The 16,696-nt window shown below is 35.1% G+C and overlaps 2 protein-coding genes across 3 annotated transcripts; one reads left to right on the top strand and one right to left on the bottom strand.

The window, feature by feature from the left end:
• Positions 1-685: 685 nt before the first annotated feature.
• gdpd3b (glycerophosphodiester phosphodiesterase domain containing 3b) lies at positions 686-11,060 on the top strand. The gene is made up of 11 exons (XM_079801634.1): positions 686-979; positions 2,114-2,156; positions 2,246-2,381; positions 2,456-2,501; positions 2,588-2,706; positions 3,735-3,824; positions 3,942-4,075; positions 5,969-6,028; positions 6,116-6,167; positions 6,262-6,404; positions 9,288-11,060. Coding segments are annotated over exons 1-11 (969 nt in total). The 5' UTR covers positions 686-834; the 3' UTR covers positions 9,289-11,060.
• nif3l1 (NIF3 NGG1 interacting factor 3-like 1) lies at positions 5,411-15,343 on the bottom strand. 2 transcript variants are annotated; one of them, XM_079801633.1, is made up of 7 exons: positions 15,277-15,343; positions 14,211-14,827; positions 13,981-14,137; positions 11,584-11,707; positions 10,736-10,874; positions 7,411-7,494; positions 5,411-7,282 (listed from the first exon to the last, which is right to left on the bottom strand). In XM_079801633.1, the coding sequence occupies exons 2-7, from the start codon at positions 14,812-14,814 to the stop codon at positions 7,098-7,100; spliced, it is 1,293 nt and encodes a 430-aa protein (XP_079657759.1). In that variant the 5' UTR covers positions 14,815-14,827; positions 15,277-15,343; the 3' UTR covers positions 5,411-7,097. The 2 variants fall into 2 exon arrangements, 1 of the variants encoding a protein (XP_079657759.1); XR_013815394.1 differs by having other exon boundaries at positions 6,966-7,282; positions 10,379-10,874; positions 15,277-15,340.
• Positions 15,344-16,696: the final 1,353 nt, after the last annotated feature.

Raw genomic sequence — 16,696 nt, forward strand, 5'->3', positions numbered from 1 at the left:
TAATTATGTAATTAAAAATAAAGATGTACTTAAGTTCGACTTGAAAAACACTCTAATTGCATGTAATATTTTTAATACATTTTAATTTAATTTCAAATAACTTCCAATTAAGTGTCAGACGAGTAAAGCACTGACGTATTCTTTCATATTCATACTTGCATTTTTTAAATATTTCACAAGGGACATGCCAATAATTGAACATAATGACATCTGGGATTTTCCAGCCATCATGACAATAACAAAATGGGATGAGGTTTTGTATGTCTTCACATGTAGTTCTTAGAAAACGCCTGTCATGTGTTACTCCGACAGCCCTGGGATTACGAAGCAGAAGTGTGGGAGTGTGTCAAGTCAGAAGGTTCAATTCATGAGGCATCTTTGAAACAATCTGAAACTATGACCACATACCACAACAGTTCAGATAAGGGATAAAACATCAGCCTTTTTACTGGGATCACACACAATTAACAGTACTTTTTTATGGTTTCCAATACTATAGTTTCACAATCTCAACGGAAGCATGATACCATATGAGATGTGATTTCTTAAAAAAACACATTTCTTTCATTTTTGGAGCTTATGATATCAGTACTGAACTTGACCGCACACCCAATTCTCATGCATGATCACATGTTCAGTTCGACAGAATGAATGCCATAAAACCTGCAAAGCAGGACTGAACAGCAGAGAACAGGTGGCTGAGTTTGAGGAGCTGCTGATACTGGAAATAGAGCACTGATATTTGCTTTCTAGAAACTCTTTAACTTAATTATATCCGGTTCTGAGAGTCAAAGTGCAGTTAGTGAGGGATTAACTATAGTTCGATTTTTCAGAATGGACGCGCTGAGTGGGATTCTTCTCCTCTGCTTGGCTGTCGGAGTTTATGTTGTTTGTTCTCTGTACCTGCTACGCAATCCATGTATCCTTCATAAGAGGAAAAGGCTGGGATTCTACTGCAGACACATTTCACACAGAGGAGGTAAGTGTTTTTGTTTTTTTCTTTCTTCGAATTTAAGTTTCATTGGTTATAACTTTTGTGATCATTATTAATCGTAATCTGTGTGTTGTTAAAATTCCGGGTACAATCGTTATGTTCCGAGTCAAATTGGATTCAATACAATTCACTAAAAATCACATTACGGAAGAAAAATAAGGTAACACTTTACAATAAGGTTTCATGTGTTTATCTATTAACCAACCATGAGCAATACATTTGTTACTGTATTTGTTAATATTTTTTAATGGTAATAATAGTTTGTTCATGTTAGTTCACAGTGCAATGTTAACAAATACAACTTTTGATGTTAATAATGTATTAGTAAATGTTGAAATTAACATTAACAAAGATTATTAGTTCACTAATGTTAACTAATAAACATTATGTTACCAAAAAACAAACAAAAAAACACATAAAAAACAGTAAACCTTTAACATTAATACTTCTCACACACTAAAAAAAACAATGTAAGGCTTTTTCTAAGATTTACGCAAAATTCAAATTGAATGGAATAATCCTTACATAATTTAATTGAATAATTAACGATTGTTCAATTATTCAATTAAATGATGTAAGGATTATTCAATTCAATTTGATGGAAGGCTTAGAAAAATTTTGAGTGCACGTTTAAAAAAATAATAAATGTGAACAAAATTACTTTTTTTTGTAACCAAAATTTACTTTTTTAAAACATTTTTTTCACAAAAAGTAAATAATTTTAAAATTCAATGCATTTAATATATATATATATATATATATATATATATATATATATATATATATATATATATATATATATATATATATATATATATATATATATATATATATATATATATATATATATATATATATATATATATAATATTCAAAAAAATATTCAAAAAATATATTTAATTTGTGTGTTTTTGTGCGCTTCAGGACAATGTCATGCCGTTAGCAAATTCCAGCAAAATTCACAAGCATGAACTAATAAAAATGTAGGCCTCCTACATTTCTTCGAATAAAAGCATCTGCCAAATACCCTCAGAGAGTAACTCAAAAATGTGTTCGGTTCAAATTGACCCGGAATGTAATATAAGAGTAATTCATAACACAAATTCTTTTTGGCTATAGGGTCTGGAGAGAAGATAGAAAACACAATGGAAGCATTTACAAAGTGAGTTTCTCTCTTGCAATGTCTGTTTTTCTTCTATTCCTCTCTCCTTTTCTCCACTTAAACCATTTGTTTGTATCATCATGTGATAGTGCTGTCGCTGTGGGCACTGAGATGTTGGAGATGGACTGTCACCTCACGCTGGATGGCTGTGTTGTGGTTTCACATGATAAAAACCTTTTGAGACAAACAGGATATGACAAAACAATATCGTCTCTTAGATTTCAGGTAGTCCTTTTAACCATTAAACTTCCTCTTTTTATCTCCCTGTGGAATTTTTATCTTCATTTTTTATCTTTCAGGATTTGCCTCTCTATGAAGAGCGACTCGAGGTCACGTTTTATGTTGGTAAGTCCTTTGATACAATTCTACATTGTCCATTCGTAAGTGCTTTCTAGTAATTCATATCTGAAATATGTAATACCCTGTGTTAGGACACTACAGTACAGGGAAGGACAGAAAGTTTGTGTTGCTGGAAGATGTCTTCAAGAAATTTCCCAACATGCCGATGATGATTGAGATCAAAGAAAACAATGACTTGCTCATTAAAAAGGTGAGATAATAACTGCGTTAATAACTGGTCTTATAACTGGCATTCAATTCACATTGCTGAAAAAGCGTGTTTCTAGATCACCATCCACTACAAAAAAATCACTTGTATTTTTAATAATTCGTTCAAACAGTCTCTCAAACTTTCAAGTTGAAATACACAGAACAAGAAGTGTAGTCAGAGACGATGGGCCCTATCATACACCCGGCGCATTGCGACGACAGACATGACGCAAGTGTTTTTTTTGCTAGTTTCAGCCCGACGCCGTTATCTTTTTCACGTCCAGCACCACGTTGTTTAAATAGCAAATGCACTCGTGCCCATCTGTTCGCCCATGGGTGTGCTTGTCTGAAAACCAGGTGTGTTCAGGTGCATTGTTGGTGCGTTGCTATTTTGAGGAACTGAAAATGACTGCGCCATTGACCAACAAAAACTTTAAAGTCAATAGCGCAGTATTTTTTGTGTAATTTAAAGGGCGCGTTAGTAATGTGCGCATATGTGGTTGCATAACGCGTGTACACTCTGCTTATTACACACACAGGGACACGCAGCAGCACACAAACATGTTTAAATATTAAAAAATAAAAAGATTCCTCAAATTTCGCCATGTAAACAGTGAATCCGCCATGGCGTGAGCGCAACTGGCTTTTAAAGGGAGATGAGACTCTGATTGGTTTATTGCACGTTATGCCCAAAACACACCCATGACTCATTAAGAGACTAGGGACAACCCTTTTGGACTATGTGTGCGTTTTTTTTCCATCGTTAAACTACTAAAAGTGCATTTGGACATGCCTTAAGTGCACCTCCTTAAGTGCAGATCATTAAAATAGGGCCCTAAGTCTGCATCAGAAATCAGAATGAATGAATCTCACTCAATCTCTTACTGAATCTACATCTGACTTGCTTACTTGCTTAGTTCTTTCAGTGACATGTATTTGCATTTTTTTTTTTTAGTTCTTCTACTTGTCTAAATCAAAATGGACCTAATGAAATTCATAATAACTTGGTATCACTTTATGTTACTGTAGATATCTTGCCTTCTGAAGCAATATGACAGAGAAAGTATCACAGTTTGGGCTTCTGAAGAGTCTGACATTATGGCTAAATGTCAGAAGCAGGTACAGTAGTGTGTCCCTACAGGGGTCATTAATCATAGATGTCATTTTATACAGTGCTATAACCTTACTGTAAAAATTCTTCGTCTTATCTTATTTTTTTCCTGTGTGTGTGTGTAGAACCCATCCATACCCTATATGTTCACTATGAGGCGTGGAATATTGCTTTTATTGCTCTTCTATACTGGACTCCTTCCCTTTGTGCCTCTGGGTGAAAGTCTGCTGCTGTTCTACCTGCCCAGGATTATCAACAGGTCAGTCTATAACCTAGTTTTAAAAGAGGAAAGGATTGAAATTGAGAGTTATTGGTGGGTTTGAAGTGTTATCTTCCGGGAAGTTTTTAATGATAAATCTAAGGTTCCATTTGTAAGCTATAGTTAACTACATTTATTAATATTAACTAATGCTTCTAAAGCATTTATCTTCATTAATGTCCATTTCAACATTTACCAATGCATTAATAATATCATAAGTTTTATCTGTTAACATTATTTAACTCTTTCACCGCCAGCATTAAAACAAAAATAAGTAGCCAGCCACTGCCAGCATTTATTTGATCATTTTCACAAAATATTTTGTTGTATAAATATCTGAACATGTAAAATGTCAAAAGAAAGAACAGACCCTCTGCTTTTAAACAACAACAAAAAATATTCTAGCTTGATTCTATTTTATGCATCTGTTTTCTCAACACTTGAATGTGGGTAAGTTTTGTAAAAAAAAAAGCTATATTTTGAACAAAAAGGTGAGAAAATCACATTATTGGTTGAAGAAGACTACAGCCAGATCAGATTCAGAACGATGATCAAAATGAGGTCCTATAGCTGGTCCTGGGTCGACATTTCATTCAGTCACGTTATGTAGTCTGGATTTATATGCTTTTTGATCGCGTTATTTTACATGTGCATAAGCAATGCTTTCATCGCTTGTTTCTGGTTCTTATTTTCATGTGTTTTGATCCGGAAATTTGGTTCATGTTCAAAAGATGCGTAATAGTTCATCTATTTTTCTGGATTTTTTTGGTCATTTCAGTCAATGGCAGGAAAGTATGTAAGATGTAAAAGTTAATTGCGACTGTTTATCTCGCATTTTTGACTTCTTTTCTCAGAATTATGAGACATAAACTTGCAATTGTGAGTTTTAAAGTCCAATTATGAGGGATAAAGGCTCACTTTATTTCTCAGAATTGCGCATTTAAATCAAGTCAAAAAGTCATAATCGTGAGTTTATATCACGCAATTCTGAGAAAAAAATTATAATCGTGACTTTATATCATACAATTCTGAGGAAAAAAGTCAATTGTGAGTTTACATCACACAATTCTGAGAAAAAAGTCAATTGTGAGTTTATTTCATGGTACTCAGAGAAAAATAAGTCATAATCGCGAGATTATATCACGCAATTATGAGAAAAAAAATCATAAACGTGAGTTTTGTCATACAATTCTGAGAAAAAAATTCATAATCGTGAGTTTATATCATACAATTATGAGAAAAAAGTCAGAATCGTGAGTTTATATCATACAATTATAAGAAAAAAGTCAGAATCGTGAGTTTATATCATACAATTATGAGAAAAAAGTCAGAATCGTGAGTTTATATATTTTATTCAGTGGCGTAAACAAGCTTCCATAGGGAAGCGTTGTCTCATAAATGACATAAAATTCCATCAATGGTGGGGAAAGAGTGAACAGACCTGAGCTAACATCAACTAACAATGACAAATACTTATTAATCTTAGAGAGATATGTTGATTATAAACATAATTCATTTAATACCCAAAAGTATTAATACAAATGTGGCCTACTCTTTTACAATAAGGTTCCATTTGTTAACATAATTTAACTACATTAGTTTATGATTAACTAACAATGAAAAATACTTCTAAAACATTTATTAATCTTAGTTAATGCTAATTTCAACATATGATACATTATTAAAATCAAGTCTGTTAACATTTTATAGACCTGAGCTAACATGAAGTAACAATGAAGATGTGTTTTTATTATGAACACTTATTTTTATTATAAATAAATGTATTGAGCAATTTTAGTAATTGTTAGTTAAGACTTTATTGTAAAGTGTTACCATTTTTCCATACATTGCATGAGAGTAATACTAATGCAGCAGTTATGTGTGATCTCTCAGGACTTATATTCCAGAGGAATCCTATCTGAAGAACAGATTTGTGGTGTCTCTTCTTCAGAAGTAAGTGACGTTCATCTGACAGAACTGTCAAATAGCTTTTCACTCAGTCTTGTGATGTGTGATTGTTTATCAATGCTTTGCTTACAGGTTGACCATGCGAAAATCTTTGTTTGAACACTTGACCAAGAGGGGCTTGCAGGTGAATATGTGACTTTTCTCAGTTGTGTAAAGCCAAAAAACGGTTCCAACCCAAAGCAAAACCATTTATTTCATCAAATTTTGTTACATCTCAGGTGCAGCTGTTTGTGTGCAATGAGGAGAGTGATATGGAAGCTGCATTTGCAGTCGGAGCTACAGGCGTTATGAGCGACTACCCGACCCTCCTGTCAAACTACATCAAAAAACACCCTCTACCTCCACCTCCTGCTACTTATTAGTAATTTCAGCCAACAGATAATGAAATGTACCTTTGAATAAGAATTGTATCCACCTTTTTCCTACACTCCATGAAGCTTTTACACTCCATTTTGACAGATAACGAATTGTATTTATGCTCCATAAAACCATTCCAGTAATCAAAAGCTGGGATTAGCAGTAAAAAAAGTGAGGAGTGAGGAGATTTCTAGTTCCTTCCAGAAAATTAAAATTCTATTTTAGGGGCAAAATATATAATGCAATGCAAATAATGATGATTGAGAGTTTTAACACAAACATTCCTAAAAATCCTGATGTATCATAGTAAACATAAGCTGCTTCAGTCCAGTAAATGTTCATCTTGAAATATTCCTAATTAGGGTTACTTTAAAAATTATTAAAGTTTCCATAGCAAAAACAGGTGAACCATGATCTGAAGGCCTTTTACTAAAAAAAGCATAAACTATCAATCAGATGACAGAAGTCATGCTGTAGATTGTGCGCAACAGGTTTTTCAGCACGTTTTGATCATGTTGACAATTTAGAAGCATTAGAAATGTGCGTATCAAATATGATACAGTAGGCTGGATAGGACCGTTTATTTGACTTGTTTATAGAACAATGTTACATTTGCATCAACAAACTTAAGGTCAGACGATGAATATTCTTTGTGATACAGTCCGATATGTCTAAATGGCTGTGTGGTCGGTTGAGATCAGATCACCTGTAGCGGATCTCGGTCTCTTTGAGAGATCGATACGGTAACAGTGTCGCCCAGTCGTGCAGCCAGTCGATCTCTGAATACAGTCAGGAAGCCTCTCTCACTGTTGCTATGCTCACTGAGAATCACACTCGTGCCTTTAGAAACCGCATCTAGAACCTCATGATGGGACATCTCACCTGAAAAAAGGAGAAAAATAAGCTTGGGTTAATTGCACATTTTTTGTACTGTTATTATTTGTACTCTAGGACTTCATTAAATTGATGAATATCAGCTTTTGTTTGTTTTTGTGCCATTTGTGACGTACCAGTGATGTAGAGGTCTGCTTTTACTCCCTGTATGACAGACGCTCCAGACCCTGCACAAACTGCCACAGTCTTCACCATAGAGTCTAGAACATCATATAAATGACATTAGGTGATGATAATCACACACACATGTTAAAAAATGACGTTTGGGGGTAAAATATGTGGGTTTTTTTGGCAGGTTTTTTTGCCTGCTAAAATTTGCATTCCTGGGTCTAAATTTCACATAATTCAACCCGCGGACATGGAAAAACAGCCCGCAACACTGTTCTGTTGACATTTGACAACTAACGTTATGCGTCGCTCCGTTGCTCTGATTGGTTGTAGGTCTATCCAATTGAGGTCTTTCCTGGTTCAGTTGAAACACGCCCCATAATCACAGCCCAATGGAGCAGTATCAGACTCATATTCTGACTAGAATTGAGTATGATAAAGTCAGGCTAAATTCAAAGTGCTTTACATAGAAATGGTATTAAAATAGTGATAGAATAATCACAACTTATGCATAAGAAATAAAAATACCATGTATAAGAAATAAAAATAACAATCATATTTAACTAAAGGCTAAAATACTATTCCTGACTAAATTCGGGGCTCCCCTGTCTGATTTGAACAGTCAGAGATTTTCGGTTCGTGAGACACACTAGTAGCAGCCCGGCTTCCTAGTGACCTCCTGCCCTTTAACAGGGAGGAGTTTTTCCGACACCTTCTGCCTGTGATGGCATCCAGTGTCACTCCAACCCCTCAATGGACTGGCGTTATCACCCACCGTCTGCTTCTGAAGGCTTTCAGTAATACACCAGCCTGCATCCCAGGAGTGTGTACGTAACTCACCGTCTCACTTCCCAATTTTCTCAACTGTTCCGACCAGTAAATACTAATAGTTGTAAATATTGCTCGATCCAGAAAGCCCTGCAAGTTTGAGTCACTTAAAGCGTTGCATTTGAAAAAGCAACATGCGTCAAGCATCTTCCCAAATTTGTAATGCGAAGCGTTTATAAACCAGCTGTCCAACAAAAGACAACATTTAATAACGATTTACTGCAAACTCACAGCTTCTTATCAAAGAATGAGGCAGACAATATATTATTTTATAGTATTCGATTACAGTCTGACGATTAGTATTGTATTATAAATATGCTTTTTTATTATTATGAAAATACCCAAAAGGCTTGAAGAACACAGATAACACAGATTTTTCATGTTTAATCAATCAAAGTGTTTCAGTCTTCTTTTCATGTAGCTAAAGATTTCCTGAAATGTCATAAGTCACACTTCTGTGAGGCATACGTTACTGCACGCGGGCGCCCTCCGGCTTCCAGTATGAATGACACAGACGCGTGTTTAGCACTCAGTAATGCTCACGTCATCCTATTTTGGGTTAAAAATAGGAAAAATAATAATTCTCTCTAAAGAAATGGGCCAAATGGCACAAACAAGCACAACAAACTCGCTATTATCCCCCCCCAAATCGTACAGCCCTAGTAAATAACTAGAGAAATTATGAAGTGCAGTAAACAGTAAAACTATTTGCAACTAATAGTTGACAAAATGTTGGTAGATGAGAAGAGGCTTGATCGACCAAATTTGACTTAAGTCAGTTGTTTGAAGAAACAAAAAAAACCTCTCGAGTCTGTGACGGACAGATCGTCAACACGGCTGGTCCATGTGGTAATTATGTCAGGCAGGAAAACCAAACATTCATCAATCATTAAATCGACTTCATAGATGGCTTATCATTTGAAACATGTAAGCAGTAGCCTAACGTTAGCCGCTTGCTCTAACATTAACCTAGATAAACGTGCGCTATTATTAGGCGCGTGTCCAAGTGTTCGTGCGGACATGTCATGCTTAACTTAACATGTATTTCTCTCTCTAGATGCATCCACTATACTGCAGAGATGAGAGTCAGCATCATCAACTTCACCTTTGCAACCGACACTGACTCTGAAAACACTATTTACTAAAATGTTCAGGCAGTCTCCTATCTGTTTTTTTTGGACACATTCATAATCATTACTTTTGCTGATGCACTGCAGCAGCTTTATGTTTGCGCTTGAGTGCTTAAAGGCTCATTGCTATATAGAACAATGTTAGCTATGTCACATAATTCTCAGCCCTGAAACCATTTTCCAAATATTTAGCCATCCCCCCAGTATATAGTTAAGTAATTAAATATCATAAACATGTGCCTAGTCGACTAATGGCTTAAATACTAGTTGACTAGAAGAACCTTTGGTGGGGGGCAGCCCTAATTAGGGTTGGGCGATGTCTACCAAATTGGCATCAGACGATGTCTACAGTGAACCATCGCGATGGACGATGACATCGGGGGGTATGGCAAGCCGTTTTGACTTTTATTCATTAACAGGAGTTGAATTCTTGATATCAACAACTCAATTTTTACTAGTTATAATGCTATCTTGATGTCAACAATTGAATTTAAAAAAAACTCTAATTCTTGATATCAGTAATTGTATTTTCACTAGTGAAATGTCACCCTGCCATTCAAATTCAATTGTTATCAGGAATTCAATTGCTACAAGTAAAAAGTTTCATTTTTGCTATCAACAATTCAATTACCACAAGTGACAATCTTAATTTCTGACATCATGAATGTGATTGTTACTAGTAAGAAAGCCATTTTAGATATCTGAAATTATATTGATATCAGGAATTGAATTGTTGATATCAATCATTTTATTTGAATGGCAGCCTATGGTGACATTTCACTAGTGTAGCATTTTAACTAGTAAAAATTTAATTGCTGATATCAAGAATTCAAATCCTGTGAATGAATAAAAGTAAAAATGGCTTGCCATACGGAGGGTTGCGTTTGAGCGCTAAGCTCTGTTAATGTGGCGCATGTCTAAAGAAAGAGAGAACGCGCACGGAGCTGAAAGGGCTTGAATGAAGTGTGTATGGCTTTAGATAAAACTACTAGAGGATATAGCGCTGAAATATCATTACCACAAATTATCCTGAGTGCTTGTGGTGTGATCTGCACCGCTGTTTTGACACGCTGCTCACTTCAACTAGAAACAGGAAAATGGTGCTACCGTCCTGTCTCACGGTCTGGATGGAAACATGACAGGGTCCGGATGCGGATCATGGTCCGCCATTTCAATATCATTGGTTTAGTTTGTGTAAAACATCTAGTAGCCTATAATTCGTTTGGCGTTTTTGCACAATTAAAAGTGTTTAAATTATGTCCATTGAACAATTTTAAAGTGGAGCTGGAAGCAATGGACACTGGAGGCCTTCGTTTAAGGTCAAAATGGCCCAGTCTTACATTACAAATTAAGGTGGATATCTCTCATACTCCACCTAATGTGTGTTGGTCCCCCAGGGCCAGTCTCAAATGGGGCAAACCCAAGTGAGTCTTCATTTTCTGCACTGCTGTGGAAACAGACACTGGCTCATCCAGAACACTGAGTCGTCCTTGACCACATCCCAACAACGGAGGCTAAAAAAAAAAGACAGAAAAAGACAAAACATTACATTAAAATTAAACTGCATATTTATATATCAGGATGTCAATTATCCAATTAAATTAAAAGTGTTTATAACATATGGTCCTAGGAACATGCCTTGCAAAGAAAAAGGTTCAATGTTTACAATATTTGAAATGTAATTAAACTCTGTTACAGCCTAGAATTTGTGTCCGATTCAATTTTTGTTTGGTCATGTGCTTGATCAAGTGACTCCGCCTTCTAACAGAGTATAATTATCAGCGGAGAGATTCACCTATTCTGTGCAATTATAATGTAATGTATAATATTAGCTCATTTTTGCTGGCTGTTTTTAGAACAAACAAGCATTTTGTGTTCACAGTTACATTTGTGCCATTTGACTGTGACGTCCACTACCATTCAAAAAATTGTGGTTGGTAAAATTTTTGTAATGTTTCTGAAAAGAGTCTCTTATGCTCAAGTCTGCATTTATTTAATCAAAAATACAGTACATAGAATTATGAAATATTACAATTTAAAACGACTGAGGTCTATTTCAGGATTATTCAATGAATATTAAGTTCAAAAGACCAACATTTATTTGCAATATAAATCTTTTTTTTAAACAAAAAGATTTCTTGCTGACAAATCAAAGATGACCAGTATGACAAATACCAAAAAAAAGACAAATTTGAGAGCTAAAAGTTGTTCTTGTTTCCTCACCTGCTGGACTTGTGTGATGTTCAGGGACTTGCTGACATGTGGATTTGAAACCAGAATCTGCACAGCAGCAGTTAGTGCTGAACTATTACATGTTAGATTCACCTGCTGCCCTCCACTTTCATTTCTGAAGATGAATATGGAGCAGTGTATTAATGGATACCAATGGATTAAAGGGTTAGTTCACCCAAAAATGAAAATTCTGTCATTAATTACTCACCCTCATGTTGTTCCAAATGTTTTAGTGTGCAAAAAAGCACAAAAATAACGACTTCAGGCTCGACATGTTAACGTGCTTAAGTAAATCTGTCATTCACTTGTCCAAGTAAAAAATGTGCTTGTCCGGAATTTTTTTTGTGTGTTGAAAATAACTTATTCTGAAGCAATATTCTCACCAGTGTTCAATCAGCTTTGACATATTTTAAATCTGCATATTTGTGATATTTTTCCCTATTATTTAATATAGGCTATGCTTCAGCTTTAATTTTATATTCTTAAAGGATTCGTTCACTTTTAAATAAACTTTTGCTGATAATTTACTCACCCCCATGTCCATGTCTTTCTAAAGTCGAAAAGAAATTAAGCTTTTTGATGAAAACATTCCAGGATCATTCTCCATATAATGGACTTCAATGGGCTCCAAACGGTTCAAGGTCCAAATGACAGTTTCAGTACAGCTTCAAAAGGCTTTAAATGATACCAGACGATGAATAAGGGTCTTAGCGAAACTATCAGTTTCTGCGAGAAACCGAGCAGTATTTATGCTATTATTTTACCTCTTATCAGACGAACGTGATCATCTCTGAGCTCCGCCATAACTTCCGCTAAGTGAGGTCAAATACGAGCGTGGTCATAGATATATCGACCGTAGATGCCTCATTCTACTGATCCGTGCAAGCGCTAATGAGGCATCTACGTATACATCTATATTTTGACCTCACTTAGCGGAACTTATGGCGGAGCTCAGAGATGATCACGTTCGTCTGATAAGAGGCGATAAAAATCCACTTGTCCCAGACAAGCGTTAATGTCAAGCCCTGGACTTTATTCAACAATTTCTTCTCGTCTGTGGCAGTCTCCTACGCTGTTGACGTAGTAAATACAGTGCAGCGCATCCGAGCTCACCATTGCCTGATGCTGTTCACGTGAGCACCAAGACACATGTGTTTGATGCTGATGCAGGAGCTAGCCAATGGTAAGCCGGCGTTCTGACATAGAACTCTGAAGCGCTGCACTGCATTTACTACTCCAACAGTGTTGGAGAATAACACAGTCGAGAAGAAATTGTTGAATCCAGTCATAATTTTAGGGATTTTTTGGGGGTGAATCTCTAAAACATCAAGAGTGCAAAACAGACAAAATAAAAAAACACACACACACACACAAAAACAATTAGCTTTTGGAATGGTGTGTTTTTGTGTGTATAAGTGTGTGTGTGTGAGTTTTTTTGTCTGTTTTGAACTCTTGATGTTTTAGAGATTCACCCCTTCACTGTTGAGTCCTTTTGTTCTGCATCCTGGCTGATTTGTAGATTGTGTGCACAAAAAAACTCTGTACTTTCATATTTTTGCCAATTTCCCATTCATTTCCTATGGAGGTCATTTTTGACCCGAATGTCCTGAGTGTGACTATTTTTTTTTACGTGTGACTTTTCAAATCCTGTCCCCAATTTATTTGGGTGTTCATATACCAAGTACCAATAAAGTCACCAAGTTTCGGACCATTCCGATGAAGCTACGATCTTTTTAAAAAAATGTATAAAACGCAAGATCCACTATAGTGGTAAAAATTCGCTATTGCGTGATAAAAAATGCTCAATGTGTCCACCGGATGGTACCGATCTCATTTAAAAAATTGCTTTCATGAGGCCTAGGCTTGACTCTAAAATGAAATACAGCTTTAATAAAAAAAAATAATAATAATTATATATATATATATATATATATATAATTTTTTTATTATTTTCAATGGGTAAAAATGGGTCATAATTATTGCATAAATATTCATTATAAACCATAAAATGATCTCAAAACACCAAAAAATTAAATTAAAAATATTATTGAACAAAAATATATTTCATTGATATTACTCAAATCTTTTTTATCTTAATCCCGCCCTCCAGAAGGTCCAGAGTGTGACCCATAAATGAAGAACCCCAGAGGGTTAACGATGTCTTTCCTACATTTCTGGGCCTTGAAAGTTGCAATGACGTTGCTGCCTATGGCTGGTTTAGAAACCTCTCGGATTTCATCAAAAATATCTTCATTTATGTTCTGAAGATGAACGAAGGTCTTATGGGTTTGGAAAGACATGAGGTTGAGTAATTAATGACAGAATTTTAATTTTGGGGTTAACTATCCCTTTAATGTGCATACTATGGCCTTGAAAATGTATACTTACCTTATTGTAGCGCATTTAAAGGTTTCACTGCCTTCTATATGTCTAAGTTGCTCCAAAAGGCTGTTTAGTTCTTCTTCATTCATGGACGAGAACTCAAGCCTGTGTTTCTGTGGGCCGCAAGAGTGGGATTGACTTAATACTGACACTTGTCCGCTGCCTGTGAATAGAGGCACAAGTAAGAATGACTCTGACTTTTTGACCCAGACTACAGAAAAAGCGTTCTTTCTTACCCATTCCTCCAACTAGCCAATCATTAACACCTCCTTCGATACTGTCCCATGAAGTGTGTGGGGAGAAAATGGCAATGCCGCCCTCTATTGCTCTGACGGCCAAGCGCTGCTTCCAGTCCTTCTGAAGCAGGCGTTTGAAAGGTCGAAAGAGTGGAGGGTGGTATGAGACAATCAGGTCACAATTCATCGCTACAGCTTCGTCCATGACGGCTGTTGTCAGGTCATTGGTCAGCAGGATTGTTTTAATCGGTCGTGGTTTGCTGGGCTCCACCAACAGGCCAACGTTATCCCACGATTCAGCCAATGACAGTGGAGCAAGCTGTTCGAGAACATCGAGCACTCCCTGTAAATCCATGTGTCCAGCAGGATGGGTGAAATCAGAAAGATAACGAATAACTCTATCAGACCTGAGTACAGGAAAACGAGACCTTGAGGGAAGGGGGTGTTGGAAAGACGAACGTGGGCCAGGGGAATATGCAAAAAGAGAAGAGAGAAATGAATGTGAAGTAGAAAGCTGTGGACTACAGAGAAATGTGCTGGTTCTGAAGGAGATGCTACAGCTCAAATGAAGTTTTCCTGAAAATCTCCTACATCTGGTGAACATGAGGGAGGGAAACCTGTAAAAAAATAAGTCACATTTAGAAACTTATTTATAATACCAAACGTACAATGCAAGTACAGGACTTTTTAAGAGCCTGGATACAGAAGGTCTCACAATTCTCTTTTCATGGGGTCTTAAAAGACAAAATCAGGATAAAAAGTTACACCTTTACTCATAAATAGAATGTATGTGACATAATGTGATACATATGTTTGGCCTTTGCTCATTGAATGTCTCCTAATCAGGATTATTTATAAAATAATAGGTAATTTTCCCAACATGTAGTTGTAGTCTGCACTGCCATCATCAGGGAACAACTTGCCACAGCGAAAGCTGCACGCGGAACAAGATTGACAGATTTACTGTGCTTCAATAAACTGTTTAAAACACAAGTCATAAGCACGATTAACGATCTGTAGATTGAGATTACATTAAACAACGTGTTATATGGCATAAAAAACTCACTGGAAATGTCACTTCCACGAGCGAATGAAAGCGGCAACTGTCAGTCGATAGAACGTGAGAGCGTAATGTTGTGTACACGTCATATCCGTTCCTTCGCATTTCGAATTCTGGTTCTTGTAGTTTTTTTTAATGAACGCCAAGCGCATCTTATCCACCTTATTTTTAACGTCAGAGAACGCAAAAATAAAAAAGAAAGAAAGAAAAAAAGAAAAACCTCCGAGATAAACGTATAGAAGGATGCAATTATAGAAAGATGTAGATTGAAAATAAATGTTACAATAGCCTATTTGTTTTTATATTTCATTTTATTATTTTATATATGTTTTACAGATTTTATATATTATACTAATTATATATTTTAAACATGTAGCATAGAAAATGCAATTAATTAAGCAGTTAAATAAAATTTAATTAAATTTAGTGCTGTCAAATGATTAATAGCATCCAAAATAAAAGTTTGTGTTTACATAATATATATGTGTGTACTGAGTATAATTATTATGTATATATAAATATACACACATGCATGTATGTATTAAAGAAAAATAAATAATATAAATATATATACATTATATAAATGCAATTTTTTTTTTTAATATACATGAAGAGTGTGTATTTATATATACATAATAATTATACACAGTATACACACATATATTATGTAAACACAAACTTTTATTTTGGATGCGATTAATTAAGTTAAAAATTAAATTAAATTAAATTAAATTAAATTAAATTAAATTAAATTAAATTAAATTAAATTAAATTAAATTAAATTAAATTAAATTAAATTAAATTAAATTAAATTAAATTAAATTAAATTAAATTAAATTAAATTAAATTAAATTAAATTAAATTAAATTAAATTAAATTAAATTAAATTAAATTAAATTAAATTACCAGAGTAACTTAAATTAATAATAAAAATGTTTTTTACAACTCACCCCGTGTTACAATATTTCCTGGTTCACACATCTGTATTATGCTGTTAAAGTGATTCTTTTCTCATACATAAGTGCTACATAATTACTGGAAATTCATGTGTCTCATGGGGGTTTGTGACTTAAAAAAAACATGGTGTTATGAAAAAGCTGATTAGAGGTCCTGATCCCGATCAAGCCATAATGCTGCTGTCTGACCTATGTGCAGAAGGCGCATGTCATGAATAAGAGAGAGGGAGAGATTTATGCGGATAAAACATGGATGTTTCAGGGATAAAACTGTAATGATGGGCCAGAGGCCATAATCATTACATCATTTTCCATTATGTATTCATCTTAAACGGCTCTCTTTTTAAGATCCATCATCTCTCCTTCAGCTGGTTCATTCTCCGATTATACTCTTCATTCATTTCCTACTGGAGGCATGCTTGTAGATATTCTCTAGTATTCTCTGCGACCACAAAATGCTTCTCTTAAAT

Source organism: Gobio gobio, assembly GCF_949357685.1.
Source record: "Gobio gobio genome assembly, chromosome: 20".
Lineage (NCBI taxonomy): Eukaryota > Metazoa > Chordata > Actinopteri > Cypriniformes > Gobionidae > Gobio > Gobio gobio.